Consider the following 21,092-nt stretch of genomic DNA (forward strand, 5'->3'; position numbering starts at 1 on the left):
AGACTCACAAGATTCACAAAATTTTCAAGAAAAAATCTTGAAAAAGTTTCTGTTAGAAAATTTTTTTTGCCTTAAGGTGAAGGTGGAAGCTAGCCACAAATGGCTGCCACAATGGCGCTCATTTCATTCATCTCCCTCTCTCACCTCTCGCCCGAAAATCAATAATTTTGCGAAACAGTGTGAAGAAAATGATCGTTTTCGCACACTTCCCATCAAATAATATCAACCAAATTCTAATCGATTGCTTACAAGATGTTGAATTTTCATCTGCTGTCGCACTGTATAGTGAAAAACGTCGGAAAACTCTAGCAAGTGCTCTGAAAGTTAAATTTTCGTTTTTCAATCTTCGGCATTGGTTTTGTTTGTATTGGTGAAAGCATCGTTATTTTTTCGACACTGATGCCAGACAACATCATCGAAACAGCTATAAAAACCACTCAATAAAATGTTATTTGTGAGTCATAGCGTTTCATGTCATGAAAATCAATAGAATGAAATTGTGTTGATATCAATACAATTATTATTTTTACGTTTAATGGGTCTATAATGTATGTTTTAGCAACTTTAACATTGAGTAAGAAAATTGTATCGCAGAGCTCGGAACACTGCCACGGCTGCCTATGCTCTCAAAAACAGTAAACGGAAAAGTATTACATTCAATCAAAATTAAGGGTCTCCAACGTGAATATTTGAAAACAATACGATCAACGAAGGAAAATATTAAGGAATTATCAACATCGAGTTACTATGCGGAAGAACCAAATTAATACCAAAAGACCCCCAATTCGCATGTGTTATAAATTTGCTCATGTTACGCTCGCGTATAATCAGAATTTTGCTTCATATGCAAATGCACCTTCTATATATATTTATATTTGCAATTGTTCATCGGAACATATCGTTCATACATTTAACTTTAGTATTGAATTGTTACTTTTTTTCAAATGTATTCAAAGACTCGTGTCAATGAAGCGCCACACAGTCTGATAAGTAAATTGATCTATTTACGTGTGCTTTGCTCTTCTCTCACAAACACTATTACCCATTTTTTTACTTGTGGGTTTACCTATACTACTACAATGGCTAGCTTCCACCTTCACCTTAAATATGCACAAGTTACGATGGGCACATATTTATCTACAATTTATCTACCATTTCATCAAAATCTGGGATGACCATTTTGAGAAAATCGACTTTTAGTTTTTTAAATCGATTTTTTTTTAGTGTAGGATTTCAAAAAATATTTTTTCAGTAATTTTTTTTGAATATTCAATTATTTTCCTTAAACTCTTCCATAGATCACTTTTTTGTAGGACTTATCATTTTCGAGTAAACAAAATTATAAAAAAATTACCAAAAATATTTAGCCCTTTCCATATATTAGTCTAGATAATTTTTCGGAAAACTAAGTATGCCAAGTTGCTTAATTAGGTAAGGTCTTCATGCCCAGAAAGTTTCATTAGGTTCTGAGAGGGTCATGCCAATCCCATAGACGAGGTGGCGCGAAATCCGTCATATGCTAATTGAATTTTCCCATTTTCCTTCAGAGTTTTCTGAAAATTTTCAATTGTTATGTTCGGTTTGAATATGTTTAGTTGAAATATGTGTAATATTTTTATGGGACTCTCTTTTCATTCCAGAGGAGGGAGGGGTGTCATATCATAGAAACATTTCTCGTACCCAAAAATCATCACATCCCAAATTTGGCTCCATTTGCTTGATTAGTTCTCGAGATATGCAGAAGTTTTTGTTTTATTTGTATGGCAGCCCCTTCCCCTTAGAGAGGGGGTAGATTTGTCGAACTACTATAGAAACATTTATTGCTCCCTCCTCCGTATGCCAAATTGATTCAATTTGCTTGATTTGTTTTCGAGTTATGCAGAAACTTGTGTTTCATTTGTATGGCAGCCCTCCTTTAGAGTAGAACCCCTATTATCCGCGGAATAAAGGGTGTGTCACATCAAATTGCATCACGGAAAAAACGCTGTAGAAATTTAATTTTTAGGAATTATATCTTCAGCTTTCGCTTATAATCAGATAAGAGTGTATAGATCACGTTAGCCATGCTTCACTGTCAATTTTTCGTAAATTTGGAAAAATGTCGTCGAACGAAAAAGAGCGTCGTGAATTAATCCTGTGCACTCATTTCGAGAATCCGGAGTTGTCACATCGGGACATCGGTAAGATGCTGGGAATCGTCCAATCCACGGTCAGCAGAGTACTAAAACGATACTTCGAGACCCTAACCATCGACCGGAAGGTGAAGAACGGCAAAAATGGATGCTCCGTCAGTGAAAAAGATCACAAGCGCGTAGTTAAGCAGTTTAGACGTGATCCGAGAAGTTCGGTCCGGGATGTCGCCAATAAGCTGAATTTGTCAAGTTCATTCGTCTAGCGGACCAAGCAGCGGGAGGGTCTGGTTACATACAAGGTTCAGAAGGCTCCTAACCGCGACGAAAGGCAAAACATAGTGGGGAAGATGCGAGCCCGGAAGCTGTACACCGAAATGCTGACGACGCCGCATTACCTGGTAATGGACGACGAAACCTACGTCAAAGCGGACTTTCGTCAGCTGCCGGGCCTGTTGTTCTTCTCCACAGAGGACAAATTCAGCGTTCCGGAGGAGATTCGCAAGCAGAAACTATCCAAGTTTGCCAAAAAGTACATGGTGTGGCAAGCGATCTGCTCTTGCGGAAAGCGGAGCGCCCCCTTCGTGATGACCGGCACGGTAAACGGGCAGGTTTACCTTAAGGAGTGCCTACAGAAGCGCTTATTACCACTATTGAAGCAGCACGAGGGCCCGACCATTTTCTGGCCGGATCTCGCTTCGTGCCACTATTCAAAGGACGTGTTGGAGTGGTACGAAGCCAACGGGGTCACCTTCGTGCCAAAGGAAATGCACCCGCCCAACGCGCCGGAGCTTCGCCCAATAGAGAAATATTGGGCGATTATGAAGCAGGCCCTCCGGAAGAACCTAAAAGTTGTCAAATCGGAGCCGGACTTCAAGAGAAAATGGATTTCTGTTCAAAAAAAACTACAACCTGACGTTGTACAGAACCTTATGGACGGGGTAAAGAGGAAGGTGCGAGCATACGGGCTTGGGCTCGAAGTATGAATAAAAAGGAAATGCCAAAAGTTGTTTAATAGTTTTTATTTTACTGTCTAAAATTTTCAAAAGGATCGGTCTACTGGGCGAAATTCTACAGCGTTTTTTCCGTGATGCAATTTGATGTGACACACCCTTTAGTCGGGGAATAGTCGGGATAACGAAAATGACGGATAACGCAATAAAGGATGTAACATGAGGTGCAAAGACGAAAAAAGATGTTTCAGCATCGAAACAATGTTTTATCAATATAGGAATCATTAAATTTTCCATCTATGTGGTCGTGTGAACCGGTGGCCAAATACAGGGCCTTACAGATTAAACGCTCAAGCAACAAATTTTAACAACTTCTACAAAAGTGGACTGATTTTTATTTTATAAAAACGAAAATAAAACTTATTTTAGGACATTTAAGATTTGACCACCCCTTTTTTCGATAACGCGTTTTAAACGGTGAACAACATTCTTCATGCACAACTCTAACATTACGATTTCGATGCAGTTGAAAATCCGAGTTATTTCTTCTTTAAGTTTCTCCAAATTTTGTGGCTTATTAACATAGCAAAGGTCCTCCACGTACCCCCAGAAGAAGTAATCGACGACGAGAAATGTTGAAATTCTTACCATAAGAGGACAAAGTTTCATTAAGGCAGCATTGCTCGAGTGATTCGATTTCACTAAAATTACACGTTCTTGTAAATTGTACATCTTGACACCAAAAACCATCCGATCAGGCTGAAATAGTAGCCGAATATTATCGTCCCGAAGTGGGGAATGCAGTGTTACCATCGAAGGAGCGAAAAAAAAATGTTATAAGGAGCTATTCAATTTTTTTGCCTGAGCATTTGATCTAAAAGACCCTGTAATATAAAAGTCATGATAAAAAAAAGAGCATGAGCCTACTACTCACTAACAAATACCAGGAACATCTCTATATTCACTATAGAACTCGCTGTCGCGAATAGTCCGGACAATCGGGGTTCTACTGTATAATAAAGTACAGTCAACTCTTACTTACTTGATGTTCTGTAACTCGATATTTTCTCTAACTCGATGAATTTCATGGCACTTTTGATTTTACAAGCATCTTTCTTTCCATAACTCGATACCTCCCTAACTCGATGTCTCACTTACTCGATGGGTTTTGATTCATTTTTTCATGAATTGTCACCTCCCTAACTCGATTGATTTTCGCGTACAGTAAAACCTGTTTTTGTGCGATTTTTTTTTGTGCGGTATATGAAAAGAAACATATTCGACGAAGTTATCGTCCATTTAGTTTTTTTCGATAGTTTATATGCATTTCAGTGCGAAAAAAGCATATTTGCATCTCAATTATCCACTTCTGAAATCATTCCCCTCCTCCCATCAAATGCTCTAAGTTTTTCTAATTTTTTGTATGACATGATATCTAACAGCATCACGTTTCGGCATGCAACTAAAAGCACAAAACAGTCACGCGCAACCGAAAAGCCAAACTGTCCCATCGCAAAGTAGGGAAACAAAAGGAAATTGAACGGTGGACGGCGTGTCTTTGAGTTATTTTCTTGGGGGAAACTTTTTTTATGCGGTCCCTATCTACCGCACAAAAAAGTCACAGGATAGTTGTGTCTGAGACACGACCGTATAGTTGACATAGGATTCCGTTAGGCTATCTGTTGATTTTGGATATGTTGAAAAAATTACATCAGTAAACTCTTTGATAATGATTTGGTAGCCCTGAAAAGGGTCGTTTCGTTTGGTTGTTCGGTATTGTTTGTTCACTCCACCAGTGTTTACCGAGTGACGATGATAGAAGTATGGTAAACAGTTGTTGGATGATGCGTATCAGATAAAAGATGCCGAAGTGGAACGAGATATGATGAAAACCGCCCTCTGTGATCCTAGACGAGATCCCTCCTGTGTTGTGTATGGATGAAATAAAGAAAAAAAAGCTCAGCAATTTAATATAAGATAATTACCAATACCGAACATAATTATCAATTTTCCTCATCAGTAAAAACTTGTTACTTTAATATAGAGAAAACATTTTTGAAATGGAAAAGGTAATTTTCTATTATAATTTTTAGTTTCTGAGTGTTTATTCAACCCAATGCGAATTTTAATTGGACTAACAACAACTAATACTATATGTAGTGTATATGGGAAATCACTTTTTCTAATATTTCTTAACTTTTCCAATTTTTCTCGCCGTACAAACTTTTCTTGGGTGAAAATGAACACAACAAAACAGACAGCTTAAACCAAACAAACCGTTCTAGAGCGGGAACGCACCTTGGTGTGCTTATTTATGAAAATTGAAATAAATCATTTCATATATCAAGTCATTTTTAACACAACTGCTACCATATACAATTTTACACTTCTGCTAAATTTTCCATAATACACGATCGGTTATTGATATGAAATTTCACGAAGCAACCAACATTAAAGTTCCAAATTTAAATTTCATTCGCTAAAATCAATCGTATCACTCACCTTACTTGCAATTTAAAAATGCCCGCGACTTGCATATATTTCCAATGATGAGTTCACCCGGGAACCTTGGTTTTGATGTCTCTGTTAGGGAACACTTTTCGGTGAGAATAAAAGCTCCCCCTACTTTCATGTATTTGCAATGTCGATTTCCCCCAGGCTGCTTGGTTTAGATGTCTCTGTTAGGGAACCGCCGCATGTGTCGTCAATTTCGACCAATTAAAAGAGGGTATTTCCGTTAGGATAGGGGTTGAGATTTTTCCATTGTTCGATAGTTAGTTTCATGACATATATTATTTTCTTCAATATAAAAAAATGTTATGGAGTGTCCAAATCGATTGACGTAAAAATTTCAGCAATCCATCATGAAATGACTGAGCAATAAGCGTTTGAAATTGGACAATTTTCACGATGTGCTCGATTTTCGATGTTCAATTTGTACCCCAATATGTTCCCGAAAGATGTAATCCTACGTCAAAAAGTTTTTTTTCAAAATGTGTACCGAACACGGGTGTTTAAAGGTACTGGTGAAGTTTTGCACGATTTTTTTTACGGTCCCTGTCCCCCGCGCAAAAAAAAAGTACATACATACATGTTTTTGTGCGTTATTCACTGCAATTTCAATTGCTCTTGAAAGTGAAGACGAAGTGTTCGTGTCATCAAGGAATTTCTTTTCAAGTATGGAAAACCACGAAAAACCTTTCAAGTGAACGATTAAAACGTTGACCATTACGCAACGTTTGAGCATCATCGAGCGATCAATGGATATTTGTCTTATCAAGCCAGAGAGAATAATTTATCTCTCTCAGGTTCTATTCTGAGTCTCGGACACCGTCCAGTAGATGGGCAACATCGAGCCCGAAAAAAGGAATTTTAACCCGTTTAATGTTTGTAAGGACTATAAGTGTCTTAGTCCCGTGTGGCGTCTCGTGAGTGGTAACTGAAAATGTACCTGTGAAACTATTTGAACATTTCTTTGTGATTGAACAGTTCCTGCGTGATCGTTGCAATTTAGTTTGAATAACATAAGGTTTTTTTATAATTCAAATATGACTTATTTCATGAAAAAATGTAACCTTTCAACTTTTAAGTGAAATTCAAGGGGCTTTTATAAGTACATTGGGGTAAAAATCGCGATTTTTGAAGGTTTTGCTTGAATTTTCACCAGGAATTGTTTATATCGATATTGTAACGACATTAAGAGAGAAAGAAGTTTGGTGTCACAAAACAGAGATTCCTGGGAACTTGATGGTCCCCTTGGATATCGAGTTAGGGTGAGTTGACTGTAGTAGCATTCTTGAATTTTGTAGGTCGAGAACACTTTCCAACCTTCATTCTGTACGATTGTAGATCGAAGACGGGGAACGCTTCTCGTGACGCATCATGTCCATTGTGGAACATAGATTACGGTAATCCAGACGTAGGTACAACTTATGTCATCATATACTTGCTCCTCAGTACTATTTAAATAAGTATCCCACAATCAATGAACTCTTTCGAATGAAAAAAAAAATCATGATAGGCCGAATCCACTAGTTACAAGTTTAAAGCTTTATTATCATCAATATTAGTTAATTATATTCACATGAACATTAAATACTCTAGCACATTGCCAGTTTGTCTATTCTTTGATATGCATGATGTTACTCAAACTTCGTTTAAACTAAATGCTTATCCACTATTGCCCTAAACTTTTCAGTGGATACCCAGAGTGGCTTTTAATTACACCTTTTCGACCCTCGAATCGGTCTTAATACAATTGCCTTCGTGTGCTCTGGAATAACATCTTCAATTCTTCCGGCAGTACAATTCTAAAGCAGGGCCTCGCGGGTGAATCTTATTTATATTTATCATCTAATCTATCACAGCAGTGAAGTAGTTGAATTGATTGTTCTTGATCATTTTGTATAGTTGCTTACATGTTGCTCCCTATTGTGTTCTATCTACGCGACGAGTTACTTGGCACTAATAATATTAAAAGTTAAATAACGTTCTATTTTCAATCTGTTTTGTTTTTCTCTTCTTCTCGATGACGTTGGTGCAATTGGCGAAGCACTGGCTTGGCATCAGTTCCGCACTTGCAAATCAATAGAATTGCTGCGCTCTGGAACATCTCCGGCAGCGCACGTGTTTATTTATATATATATTTTTTGTTTTCGTAGCTACAAAACGTGCCTGTCTACGGCATATCGCGGGAAGGAGGAAGTGACTGCATAGGGTTCTAACGAAATCGTGCAACTATTTGCTGACCGAACCAATGGTGCATTTATTTGTCACTGGAACATTGATTGCCGCAAACGCTGGCGTATACTTTGATGTTTTTCAATAAACAAACCGGTGGTATGCAGCCTATAACAGTCAAGGCGTAAGAAGTGCCTCCCGATGTGTACTTCAACTTATTTGATCTCACATGTGACGTATTGGCAACTGATTCTAAGCCATAACAGGATAATTGAGACGATTAGTGGTGGGTTGAAGTGTTTTTTAGAGATTTAATTTAAATTCTTTACCACAACTGAGATTTTATTCCAGAGATGTTCATGTTTTTGTCAAAATATTTAAGATTTATTTCGAGATAATTACGCAAGAATCTCGCTTTTTGATTTGGCTTGCATTAGTATGTTTACAATAGTTCATGTTATGCGTATGTTAAGTTAATGAAAATTTTATTATTCCAATTGAGCATGAATTGTCTAAGAGCTGTATAGGAAATTGAATACTCATCGGCTCTACCTACTCCTGACTACATATTGACCTCCCATAGTTTGAGATAGTTATCTAGTATTTCTTCAAACCAAGCACGTTTCGCTGGATCTTTAAATATTATACTAAGCGATTTCAAGTCCAGCTGTAAAATAGCTTCATTCTGCAGCAGTTCACTCAGCACCCTCAGTAAAGCTCCATCGCCATGCAGTTTGAGCAGGCTGCTGTAGGTGAAAACATAGTATGAAAGACGTAGCTTCCGTGACGCCCACGCTTCCACTGTGGTGTTTCCGCTAGCGCATCGAATTTTTCCCATATGCTCCACATACCACGGTGCAAAATGGTCATACAGGTCCACTTTGGACAGTGCCAATACGCCTTTCGATTTGAGCTTTTCTTTGATGTGCGCATAGTTGCGCTTATTGAACACAAACACCTGGTAGAGAGAGTTACCAGTCACATAGGAATTGATGTAATGTGTCCCATATTTGTTCATAAACTGAACGGCCGAAGTAGTATCACCGACCGCTACACTTTGTACTCTTCTTTGCACGTCGCTTTCCAGCACCTGATTGGGTGGAATCGATTTAGCAAACTTGGAACTGTCGCGAAACCGGGAAACTCTCACTAGCACGTAGCAGTAATCGTCCCGCTCGAGATATTTGCTTTGGATTCCTAGCTTTTTGGCGGCAATCTCCGTGTGCCAACCCTCGGTGTATGCCCTCCAAGGACTATCCAACCGTTCGATCTGGAAGTCTCGGAAATATGCCTGGAATAGTTGGCGTTTATTGTCACAGAACTCCATGTGAAAATCGCCGTTGAAGATACCTGGCTTCACTTCGTACTCTTCCGTTTTCAGAAGATCCAAACCCTGTGGAGAGAAGAGAAATGTGGTTTAATGAAATATAATGTTAACAATGCAATGTAAACATAACAATATGTTATTCATAAGGTGATTCAATCCTTTTCAAACTCCCTCCGCTCACCCTCATCTTTAAGAGATTCTATTTTGAGTTTTTGGTTTAAAAATTAAAGGAACAATATTATCGTAAAGTGGCGAACGATTGTACGAGAAAACAAACATGTATATTTTATAACAATGGCATTTTTTTATTTTTTATTTAGGATGCCCATTTCCATTTCAGTCATTTTTCAAAAATATTTTTTCAAAGAAGCCTAGCTCATTGGATTAAATTTGATATGTCGATAATTTGAATCGGTCCAGTAGTTCGGATGTTATGAGTTTTAAAAAAAATAGTTTTGGAAAAATGGGAAAAATAATTTTTTGGACCATCGGGTAACTTCGAAAAATCATAACTTGAAAAAGAAAAAGAACACAGGACATGTTTTGTAAAAATCTCAGCTTTCAAGAAAAAATATTAAAAATGCAGCGCTCTAGGTCCCGAGATCATGTATACTATAAAAAACAAATACAATCAATAATTACGAAGGGGGTAGTAGTAGCTAGTAGCGGCGTAGTGAGGGGAGACAGCGTCCCCGGCAAAGTATGAAAAGGGCGCTCCAAAAACTACCTCTTTTTTCGATTATTTCACTAGTTTTGAGATTGTGATATTTTGAGAAAACTACTCACTCACCTACGCATGTTCACTTAGAGCAGTTTATTTGTATTTAGAAGGCTAGAAAAATCATCACCAGCTTCTCTTGTTCTCTAGTCAAAACTTTGCGTGCAAGAACACCTTCTGCAGCCCGAATCTTCTTGGAGCATAGATTTGATTTTGCACCAATATTCTTGCAATGTTCCGACATTTTTGTATGCTTTTCCAAATCAAATTTACATGTAATGGTTAGTTGTTGATTCCATTCTTTTGTTTCAATAAAATGATGAAACGCACATATCGCTATTAGCTATCAACACGCATGGATCGCATATGATGCATTAAAACGTTGAGCCCCAAATTGTTCTTGCCATTCAGTCCGTGTCAAGAGTATTTGCATAATATCATTGTCGTTCCCCGGTCCCACAGATATTTGTTGTACAAAAATAATTACAAATTTGTCTGGAAAAGTAGTCACACATCGTAAAACATCCGGAAATAAACCATTTGTTTAATATTTCTTTATTTTATAACTGTCAGTCCGAGTGATTACATGCACTTTTCTTTTGCTTACTGAATGGTATGCTTAGATGCTTACTTCTTCATCTCCTCGAATGATGCACGCAAGGCTTTAACCCTTTATAAAGCCGTGAAACTAGGCAAGGCATCGACTCAAGCTTCATATTTACCTTTGATAAAAAATAAACTATTAAAACAGTTGAAATAATTGGTGGCAATATAGCTGCCGTTAACCTAAAAAACACTGTTTGCCGCTACCTTTCAAGTTCATTTGATTGCGCCTTTGGTTGTGCAAAAATTTGAAAAAAAAATTTGTAGTGCAGCGAAAACAAATATTTTTTTTTGTATAGACTTATGAAGAAAAAATTGAGATTGATTTCTCTACGTAAAAATGTCCCCCAAAGTAATATCATACATTTTTGGCAGCCCAAAAAAAAATGAGTATTGCCTAATACTTTTAGAAGTCTCTGGTTGAGCAAAATATTAAAATAATATAAAATAATATAATTGCACAGAAATAATATTATTTTGTGGGTAGCAATATAGTTGCCACGGCCTAATGAAGGGTAATGACTTTACTTGTCCATACTATTCAGGATTCTTTCACAAAGTTCAACTCCAATGTGCTCATAAAAATACAACCGTCGGCGTCATTGTCTCGAAACGGCAAATCATTGCGAGCGCAGAACAGAATAACGTCGACTGCAATTTTCAAGATTGTACGCCATTTTTCTATCTCTTTTGGTAACCCATCCAAAAAGTCAGTGGAAAAATCAAAAGGGCATTGGTGTAATGTGATGTTGGGTGTCTCAATTTTGCGTAAATCAAAAAGAGGTTATTGATTTCATGTACGGACAGAAGCAACTATTTATGATGGATGTTTTATTTACTCGATTGAAAGATGAAATGTAATACATTACGCTGCTGCTTCGTAGTTACATTGGTTGCGCGTTCACTTACCAAGCGATCGATCATAAGTTCAAAACTCAGGGCCCTCAATTGACCATCTTTGTATTGTTTTTCATCAGCGATGGAGATCGATTCAGCCATACAACTGCTGTGCTCTGCAACGGACTGTTGTGCTCAGGACCCAAAATCTTCGAAGATGAAAAATGAAAATCGATTCTCCTCTCAGTAGCTTTGCTTCAACTAGGACTACTTCGACATTCGCCATCAACATGACTTGAATCGACTAGAAAATAAATTGACGTGACTAATGAATACAAATCTACCTCTTCATTCAACCTTACTTCAATCCACAGTTCTACTCCTCCTGACACGAATTTCGTTATATGCGTACACAATCCTATTTTTCACATTATATGGAATGTGAAACGAAAACTTGATTCCTAATGCACGAAGGTAGTTACACCATTCATTGTTTACCACCGTGAACACAAACCAACGAACTTAGTCAGTTACCAGGTATGCTATAAAGGTCCTCGCGTTAGTATCAATAAATAGCGTGCATTTTGGGAGGAATTCTAAACAAAATTCCAGTTCACTTTGTCTCCGAGTTCGATTTTGTGAAAAAAAACACAGAAAAACGGGTTCATAAACTGCGTTTCATAACTATAAAACCACTCATTGTTTCTGAGTTTCCCGAGATATGTAAGATGACGACTGAATTGAAGTATATAGTGTAGAATACAATAACTATCTTCGTTTAGAAGACTGGTTATTTGAACTTTATTGTTGTGTTCAGGCGCGAAACATTAAAAAAAATCCTAATGTTTCATAACTATAGAACCAGATGGAAAAACTCTCACTTCTTCACAAAATTAACGTCAATTTCATATGAATTACAATAAGTTTCTAATTCGTAGGTTCTCAATCAGTTCAAATAACCCATTCGGGGTGGTTTCGACCAAACTGCGCCATGTTGTAGTGTGTATCTCATTCTGCGTAGAGGATACTGCTCGTTTAAGCTCTTCAAATCACTCATACTGCTTGTAATGCGGGCGCTACACGATTCGTCCAACGTTTCACTCGAATGTTGGACTCAAACATTTGACTCGATGAATCGTCAAATGTTGTGACGAATGTGCTGCTACACGGTGAAGTGAATGTTCGATTCAAAGCAATCGGCTCAAACAATCGGCGAGTATTTGGATCGAATGTTTATTGTTTTTATTTACCATCAAAAACGTTAGGAAACTGAATGACGATGCGAGTATTCAAATTGCTGCCGTAGCAATTGTATTGATATCGGGCTGTAAATTAAAAATGCTTCAAATCAACATTATTAGAATGCAATATTTCGCCGAATATTTTGAACGTGGAGAATCAATTTCACAGTTCCTTCACCTAAAACTTGTAAACAAACCAATCTGTCAAAGATAGATTCGGACGAATCGTGTAGCGGTGTATCGAATGTCATCGAGTGTCGAATCAACGAATGACAAAAATCCTTTGATTCGTGTCACTCGCGTTGGAAGGTAATCCACAACGAACGGATTACCTTCCAACGCGAATATTCAACACTCGACATTGGAGGTTCGTAGCTCGTCAGTCGACTACACGAGGCGTCGAATCATCGAGCGTCCAGCATTCGAGGGTGTTCGTAGCATCGTGGAGCGCTGGCTTAAGCTGCATCTCTTATTCGTACGAGCACTCCTCATAAATTCTTGACAGAGTTTTAATTTGGTAAACAAGCTGACTTGTTCTGAATCTGAAGCCCCTATTGGCGATCTAATGGCGGGTTTACATTAGGGAGATCTATAGCTATAGATGGATTTATTCACGTGAATATAGGTGTAAACGGGTGAGAATAAATATGATACACTTATTCGAGGTACATATAATTTGAATAAATTCAGAATATGTAAACGCTTGTGAATTTCTCACTGGTGAGAAATCACTAAAGTTGGATGCAGTTCTACTTCAGGTGAATAAATTCACCGAGAATATGAATATATTCATTATAGAAGTTCACGCTAGTGTGAACAGTTGATGCGATTTCTATAAATCTCATCATATTTCTTCAATGAATATATCACTAGTCTAAACCCACCCTAACGTACAAATCTACACCTAGGCGGCGCTGCGGTGAAAGTGATGATGGTTTTAATTTTTGCCATGTGAGCTTATGGAAGGTTTGTAGTTCTTTCCATAAATTACAATGTTATAATCATAAAAGATTATTTGATTGCGATGAGTTTGTAAGAAATTTAATTCTGCGCAGTTTTATATATAACATGTTATTTATTTACCTTCTTCAGTAGTGAAAACTAGAAAAATGTTGACAACGGTTGAATTAAAGAAGGAAATTCGAGAGCACAATCAAACACAAGTAGAAAAATGCACGATTCCTGCATGTGAGAACTAGCTTGGAAAGCCCGGAAGTAAAATATACGTGATTTGTTTTTGAGTTTTAGGTTACATTAGCATCATTTTCTCAGTTCAAAAACAAAATCCAGATGTCTCACCGATCGTTTACGTTTTGCGTTAGATCGCCAATTTATTAAACAATGCCATGACATTCCGGATTTTATGAATTGATGCCAAATTACTTAATTATATGTCGATATCTTTATCGGACAGTAAATCGAAAGTTATGATTTTTGAAAAAAAATCATAAAAAAATTAAAAAAAGGGTCGAATATTTTGCACCACGAAAATGTGAGAACCATTATATTGGTTTGGCATGGTATGGCTGCTATATAGAAAATGATTTATTTTCAGCAGTTGAGGGTAACAACCGATTACGCTTTGCTTCGTACACCAGGTCAGCTTCAGAGAACAGTCTTTCGCTGTAAATAGGCGAAAGACGGACACCCCTGTATAACTGATAAATTAAATTTTTATTTATAAAAATAATTATGTGCAAACTTAAACAAACAATACAGTGTATCACTTAATGTGTACACCTAGCGGGCTTTCTGTTGAAATTGTAAACAAAAACAAAAAATGGAATCTACAGAGAGCAGCTCAATGTAAATTGTCGTCTGCCGATCATAAGGCTTTCATTGTTATAGAGTAATTTTTTGGGGTATTGTTCGTTACGTGAGTTTTTAACCTTCACTTCTCTTTCAGTTTATCGAATCAGCGGTGAAGTTTTGTTATTTTTACTCAAGAAATATTGATGAAAATAAAATACTAATCAAGTCGTGTAAGACGGACACTCCATCAAAGAGAAAGGAATTTTGTTTTCAAAACAATTTGATTATATTCTCCTTCTTTTTGTTAACATACGTCCACTAACTACGTTTGCAAGTGCAATCACATACTCGTATGATGGACGAATCAGCAGAGTGGTTTTTAAAACGTGATCCGAATTTGTCATTCCGAATGCCGGAAGCTATTTTAGACATTAAAAATGAAAAAAATTACAAGCCCTCCTAGGTAATTTTAGTCTAGCCCTTTTGTTCGATCATTTTTAAGGCTTATTTGAAGACCTCCAAAGCTTATCAAGTACATCATAAACTTGAATTTTCAGTTAGTGTCCATCGTTCACCATCCCAAGTGTCCATCTTTCCCGTCCTACCAAGTGCCCGTCTTTCCCGAATCAATTTTATTTTTTTCAAAAATGCTGGACACATTCATTTTGCAAAATTTCAGCCTCAAAGACAAATTTTATGACCTATTATGACCTATTATGACCAATTTGTGGTGATTAAGAAAATCAACGTTTACTTAAGGTGTCCGTCTTTACCACCCTTCCCCTACTATTGCAAGGAGCTGAAAGATAAACTCTACCAAATCTTTCAATTGGGGGAGCTGCTTAGAGTTTAATGAACACCAAATGTAAGAAACATGATTGCGATCGGAAATGTTTTCACAGTCGTCTTTTCGGTAAGGTACACCGGGGCAGATTCAAAAGATTTCAACTTGAAAGGTACGAGTATCTTAAAAAATCACTAAATCACTTAATTGAAATCTGTTTGCAGGATATACAAAGTATGATAGATTAACAGAAACTCGCGGATTGGTGTGCCTTTTTGGTAGCGTACATGAAAATTCGCACCTCGAGATCTCTCGATTTTTTCTTGTCAAAAATCGACTAAAGCCTGTCCACGTTAATTTCGGACACTTTTCTTGCAGTGTAGTTTATGAAATAGTTAGTGATATATTTCGCTTACATGATATCTGAAACCCTCCTCTTTATTTCGATGTCCAACATGTTTACATACTTCTTCAGTTTGGTAAAATGGCGTCAAATCAAGTGAAAGCAACGCGCGAACGGCAGCAAAATCCAACACTGTCGATACGCGATCTCGCCAAAAAGCTAAAACTGTGGTTGCCATTATTGAGAAACATCCCAACCTTTCAGTTAGAAATGTGGCTCGAAAGGTTGGAAAATCAAAATTATATGTACAAAAAGTGAAACAGAGGCATGGACTGAAGGCGTACAAAGTGAAAAAGGCGCCCAATCGTGATGATAAGCAAAATTTCACTGCAAAAAGCCGTGCCGGACCAAGAAGCAGTCTAAATTTCTCAAAAAGTACTTGGTTTGGCAGGCCATATGCAGTTGTGGCCGAAAATCCAAATATTTCGTATCTACCGGCACTATCAACAAAGATGTACACGAGAAGGAATGTCTCTAGAAGCGGAAGCTACCATTCATAGGAATCCACGACTCTCAAGCGTTGTTTTGGCCGGATTTGGCCTCTTGTCACTATGCAAAATCTATCCTGGAATGGTATAATGCACATGAGGTCAAATATGTGCCAAAAACAGCAAATCCACCGAACTGTCCAGAACTTCGCCCAGTGGAAAAGTACTGGGCTCTGATTAAGCGAAAGCTATTCGAAACTAAGAAGAAAGCGAATGACATTAATGATTTCAAGAGAAGATGGAAAAGCGCCGCCGCCAGCATATCTGAGGATACTGTACGGAACCTAATGGCAGATGTTCCCAAGAAAGTTCGTGAATTTTACAGACAATGTAATTAACATCGAAGTAAGCTTTCCTTGTTTTAGATATAAGTCTATTTTACTGAAATAAACAATCGGTTTTGTTGTATTACGTGAATTTTTGTTTTACTGGCATCATCTTGGTGTCCGAAATTTCACGTGGACAGGCTTTATCTGGGACGTCGAGATTCATCTCGTCTGTTATCTCGAATAAAATTTTTAAATTAACTTTTTGGCACTCGATCGTTCTTACGGCTGAAAAGTCGATGTTTGATAAAAACAATTTTTTTGAGATGACAATAAATCTCGATGTTTCAAGCATTTTGGTTTTACTTTTTTTCGAGGTATTTCTTATTTTTACCACTGTTTCATTGTATCTATCTATACTTCTGAAAAAGCGAACTAACCTTAAAAATATTCTTCGTTGGCTCCTTGAACAGCCAGGTCTCGCTGTCATTGTACGATATCACTTTCATCGATATCGACAAGTAACCATATCGGATGAAGATGTTGATCGCTTTCCCCAGTCGTAGCTGTGATTCGCGCTGTCCGGTGCAGCCGTCGAGCGTTAAAAGCAACGTTAAAACTAGTACCGGTCCTAACAGTGTGCCCAGCACATTGAGCAAGATGAGCTTCGTCATAACCCAGCAGATCACGAGAGAAGCTTTACCTCCTCCCTCGGGTTTCCGGTTCGTTGTGACTTTCTGAATTCGTTATCCTTGAAGTCTCCGCGCCACACACCCGGCGACTCCGTTTCATTCGATCCGGTGGTTGGAAATGCTCACACCATCGTTAATTTGAACCGATCTCTTTGGAGGTCATGAATGTGCCCGCCAAAAACGTGCCACCACTCAAGGTGATAGGTGTCAATGTTGACAGTCTGGAAATAGAGAAGCGAGCAAAAAGTTTGATTAATTGTTGGAAGAAAACGAAGACGAAGGTAAACACACATTTTATTTACGAGCTCGAAAAAAAGCGCACCGAACCATTTTGTGAGCGACACATATAGCACAGCATCGAAATTGTATAACGGAGGTTCAAGATCATGCCCGGTGTGGGCTTGTGCACGCGATCTCATGATCTGTCGCGTGTGCATAATTTGTGTAAACGGATGACGTTGCTGTGTCTGGAAAAAGGGTTGGTCAAATTACATGACTACGGACACAGATACGAGTACTGTTTGTTGTGGTAGACATAAATAAGATACTCTATTATAAGGAATATGCTTACATCAAGGTAGCAAACGGATGATAAACGATAAACGACGACATATTTTTTCTACAATGATGACGAAAATACTAAATACATGTTTTACGAGCACACGTAATTTATGTGTTACAATCAAAGGGTTCTCGGCTAATGACTTTCTTGACAGACGATTATACCTTTTCTTGTATGTAAAATAACGAAAGTTTCCAAAAACTACGAACTCCAAGCTTTTATTATTTTACCTGACTGAATAATAGGCACTGTTAAGTTATTTCGTCAACTATTAGCATCCATCATTCCCTGAGAGATTCTCAATAAGGATCCTAAAGGGCGTCCCACATCAAATTGTATCACGGAAAAAAAACACCGCAGTAAATAACCCATTCGGTATTTTCTCTAGAAAATTTGGGTAGAAGTAGTTCAACGTGTATTGTTTACACTGTATTTTTCTCGCTATCAGCGAAAATTGGAAAAGATGGTGTCATCCGAGAAGCAACGTCGTGAATTGATTTTGCGCAAGCACCTGGAAAACCCTCAACTCTCTCATCGGGCATCAGAAAACAACTCGGAATCGTGCAGTCAACGGTATAGGCCCATTTATACGTTGCTAGTAGCTGACTTGACAGTGAGCAGCTAATGGGCCGGTGAACTCGTTTGACAATTGTTTGACTCGCCATGTCCGTTCACACAGTGTGAGCTGCTGACGAGAAACTAGATACTACAGCATTGGCTTACCAGGGATGCCAGATGATTTTTCAAATGTCCATCAAATAGTCAGAAACAGCAATCAGGTCCGAATTTGACAGATGATTGATCCGAATTCGACTTCTCTATTGGCAGTTTTCGTCTCAGGTTTTCAGTTGCATTTATCATTACACAATTTTATCGCGAAATAAACGCTGACCGTGTATAAAAATACTTTGTGCTGAATTTCTTCGAATTGAAGGTACTATCCGAAAAAGCTGAAAAGCAAAAGTATTTGGGCCAGGAATTGGATGCAAGGAAAAGGAGCAACAAATACAATATTGAAGGAACTCTACGATGATGATCCTCTAGAGTACAGAGCAGTGTTGAGAAAAACACCTGAATAAGTGGAAACACTGTTGGATTTCGTTGGTCCAAAAATACAACGCCAAGATACACTCATGAGGGATGCTACACCTGCTAGAGTGAAATTAAAAAAACGACATTGATGTACCTTTCTTCTGGTATATCGTTCAGATTGTTGTCGATATATTTTAGAATCTCGAAAGCATCCATAGCTGAGATAATTCCGGAAGTATGTGATGCTATAAATGGCAGTCTAAAAGATGTTTTTTTATTTTATTTATTTCGCCTTGCCATCAGCTTTGTGTACCAATTTGTGAAATGAAAATGATAGTAGATTTGCAGGTGGAATAAATACGCGTTAAAAATTAAAATAATGAATGAAAATGTACTTTTTTAAATCTAATATGTATCCTGTTTCTACTTTTTTGCAAGTTGTGAGTGAATTTTGAATGAAAACTGTACCTGATAATGATTCGATATTAGAGATACTCAAGAAAACTATCTCAAAAAAAAAAGCGTGCCCCGTCAGCGTGCACAACAAAATAACAACGAAACTATGAGGGTTTTATTTGTTTTTCGTATAATTTTCAAGTCTATAAATATCTTACTATTCACTCACGAGAAACGACACGAAACTAGGACACAACACATACAATCCTTACAAACATTAAAAGGGTTAAAATTACCTTTTTCGTCGACCGGTTTCGGGCTCGATGTTGCCCATCTACTGGACGGTGTCCGACCTTAAAATTAAGTATAAATATCATATTTTCAAATATCTTAAAAAAAGAGACATTTCTTTACATTTGGCATCCCTGATTCGAACGCTAAATTCTGTTTTTAAAGGCCCATTTATACGTTGCTAGTAGCTGACTTCACAATGAGCAGCTACTGACCCGGTGAACTCGCTTGACAAATGGTTGACTCGCCTTGTCCGTTCACACAATGTGAGCTGCTGACAAGAAACCAGATACCACGACACGGGTTTACCAGAGATGCCAGGCGATTTTTCAAATGTCCATCAAATAGTCAGAAACAGCAATCAGGTCCGAATTTGTCAGATGATTGATCCGAAATCGGCTTCTTTATTGGCAGTTTTCATCTTAGGTTTTCAGTTGAATTTATCATTACACAATTTTATAGCGAAACACACGCTGGCCGTGTTTAAAAATACTTTGTGCTGAATTTATTTTATACTGAAGGTACTATCCGAAAAAAGCAGAAAGAAAAAAGGATTCGGGCCAGAAATTGGATGCAAAGAAAAGAAGCAACAAATACAATATTGAAGTAACTCTACAATGATGATCTCCGAGAGTACAGAGCAGTGTTGAGAATAACACCTGAAAAAGTGAGAAAACTGTTGGATTTAATTGCTCCACAAATATAACGCCAAGATACACTCATGAAGGATGCTAAACCTACAAGAGTGAAACTAGAAATGATGTGCCTTTCTTCTGGAATATCGTTCAGATTATTGTCGAAATTTTTTAAAATCTCGAAAGCATCCATAGCTAAAATAATTCCGAAAGTATGTGGTGCTCCAAATGGCAGTCTAAAAGATTTTTCAAAATTTGATTTATTTCGCCTTGACAGCAGCTTCGTGTACCAATTTGTGAAATAAAAATGTTAGTAGATTTGCAGGAGCAATTAATACGCCTCAAAAACTAAAATAATGAATGAAAATCTACTTTTTCTAAATCGAATATGTATTCTGTTTCTTAGAACAATACTTTTTTGCAAGTTTTGAGTGAATTTTGAATTAAAATCGTGCCCGATAATGATTTTATATTTAGATCCCCAAGAAAACTATTTTTAAAAAACGTGCCCCGTCAGCGTGCAAAACTAAATAATAACGATTCCGTTTAGAAACTATGAGGGTTTAATTTGTTCTTCCAATAATTTTCAAGTCTATAAATATCTTCGCATATTTTCAAATATCTTAAAAATAGAGAAATGTAAAGACAATGTCAAGATTTGGCATCCCTGATTCGAGCGCTAAAATCTGTTTTTGACGTTTTGAGGGATGCGAGTGCGAGTAAATTCAAAAAACTTTGAAGTAGCTCGCACACCGAATCACACATGACACTAGCTGGCATGATGTGTTCACACGGTGTGAGTAGCTGCACTGCAGTAACTGACTAGACCGACTCGTATGTTTACTCGCACCGTCTGAACCCGGCTTAACATTTTGAGGTATGCGAGTGCGAGTAAATTCAAAGAGCTTTGAAGTAGCTCGCATGCCGGATCACACGTGACAAACGGCAAAATACGGTGGGAAAGTCACGGGTATGGAAGCTGTACACCCAGATACTGACGAAGTCTCATTGTCTCATCATGGATGATGAGACTTACGTTAAGGCGGACTTCCGGCAGCTTACGGGGCTACTGTTCTTCACCACCCAGCACAAGTTTGATGTTCCAGAGGAAGTAAGGAAGCAGAAACTTTCAAAGTTTGCCAAGAAATACATGATTTGGCAAGCGATCTGCTCATTTGGCAAACGGAGTGCGCCGTTCGTGACTACCGGGACTGTAAACGGGTAGATCTACCTCGAGGAGTGTCTACAGAAGCGCCTGCTTCCTCTGTTAAAGCAACACGAGGGCCCTACGATCTTCTGGTCG

At 37.8% G+C, this 21,092-nt stretch overlaps 1 protein-coding gene across 1 annotated transcript in view; it reads right to left on the minus strand.

Moving 5' to 3' along the window:
* Positions 1-7,111: 7,111 nt before the first annotated feature.
* LOC129768950 (torso-like protein) overlaps positions 7,112-21,092 on the minus strand; it is a 78,049-nt gene continuing 64,068 nt past the window's right edge. The window contains exons 3-4 of the mRNA XM_055770905.1: positions 16,622-17,094; positions 7,112-9,155 (exon numbers count right to left, since the gene is read on the minus strand). Coding sequence (XP_055626880.1) covers positions 8,325-9,155; positions 16,622-16,855 — 1,065 coding nt within the window. The 5' untranslated portion in view covers positions 16,856-17,094 and the 3' untranslated portion in view covers positions 7,112-8,324. The remainder of the gene's footprint in view (positions 9,156-16,621; positions 17,095-21,092) is intronic.

Source organism: Toxorhynchites rutilus, chromosome 1, assembly GCF_029784135.1.
Source record: "Toxorhynchites rutilus septentrionalis strain SRP chromosome 1, ASM2978413v1, whole genome shotgun sequence".
Classification (NCBI taxonomy): Eukaryota; Metazoa; Arthropoda; class Insecta; order Diptera; family Culicidae; genus Toxorhynchites; species Toxorhynchites rutilus.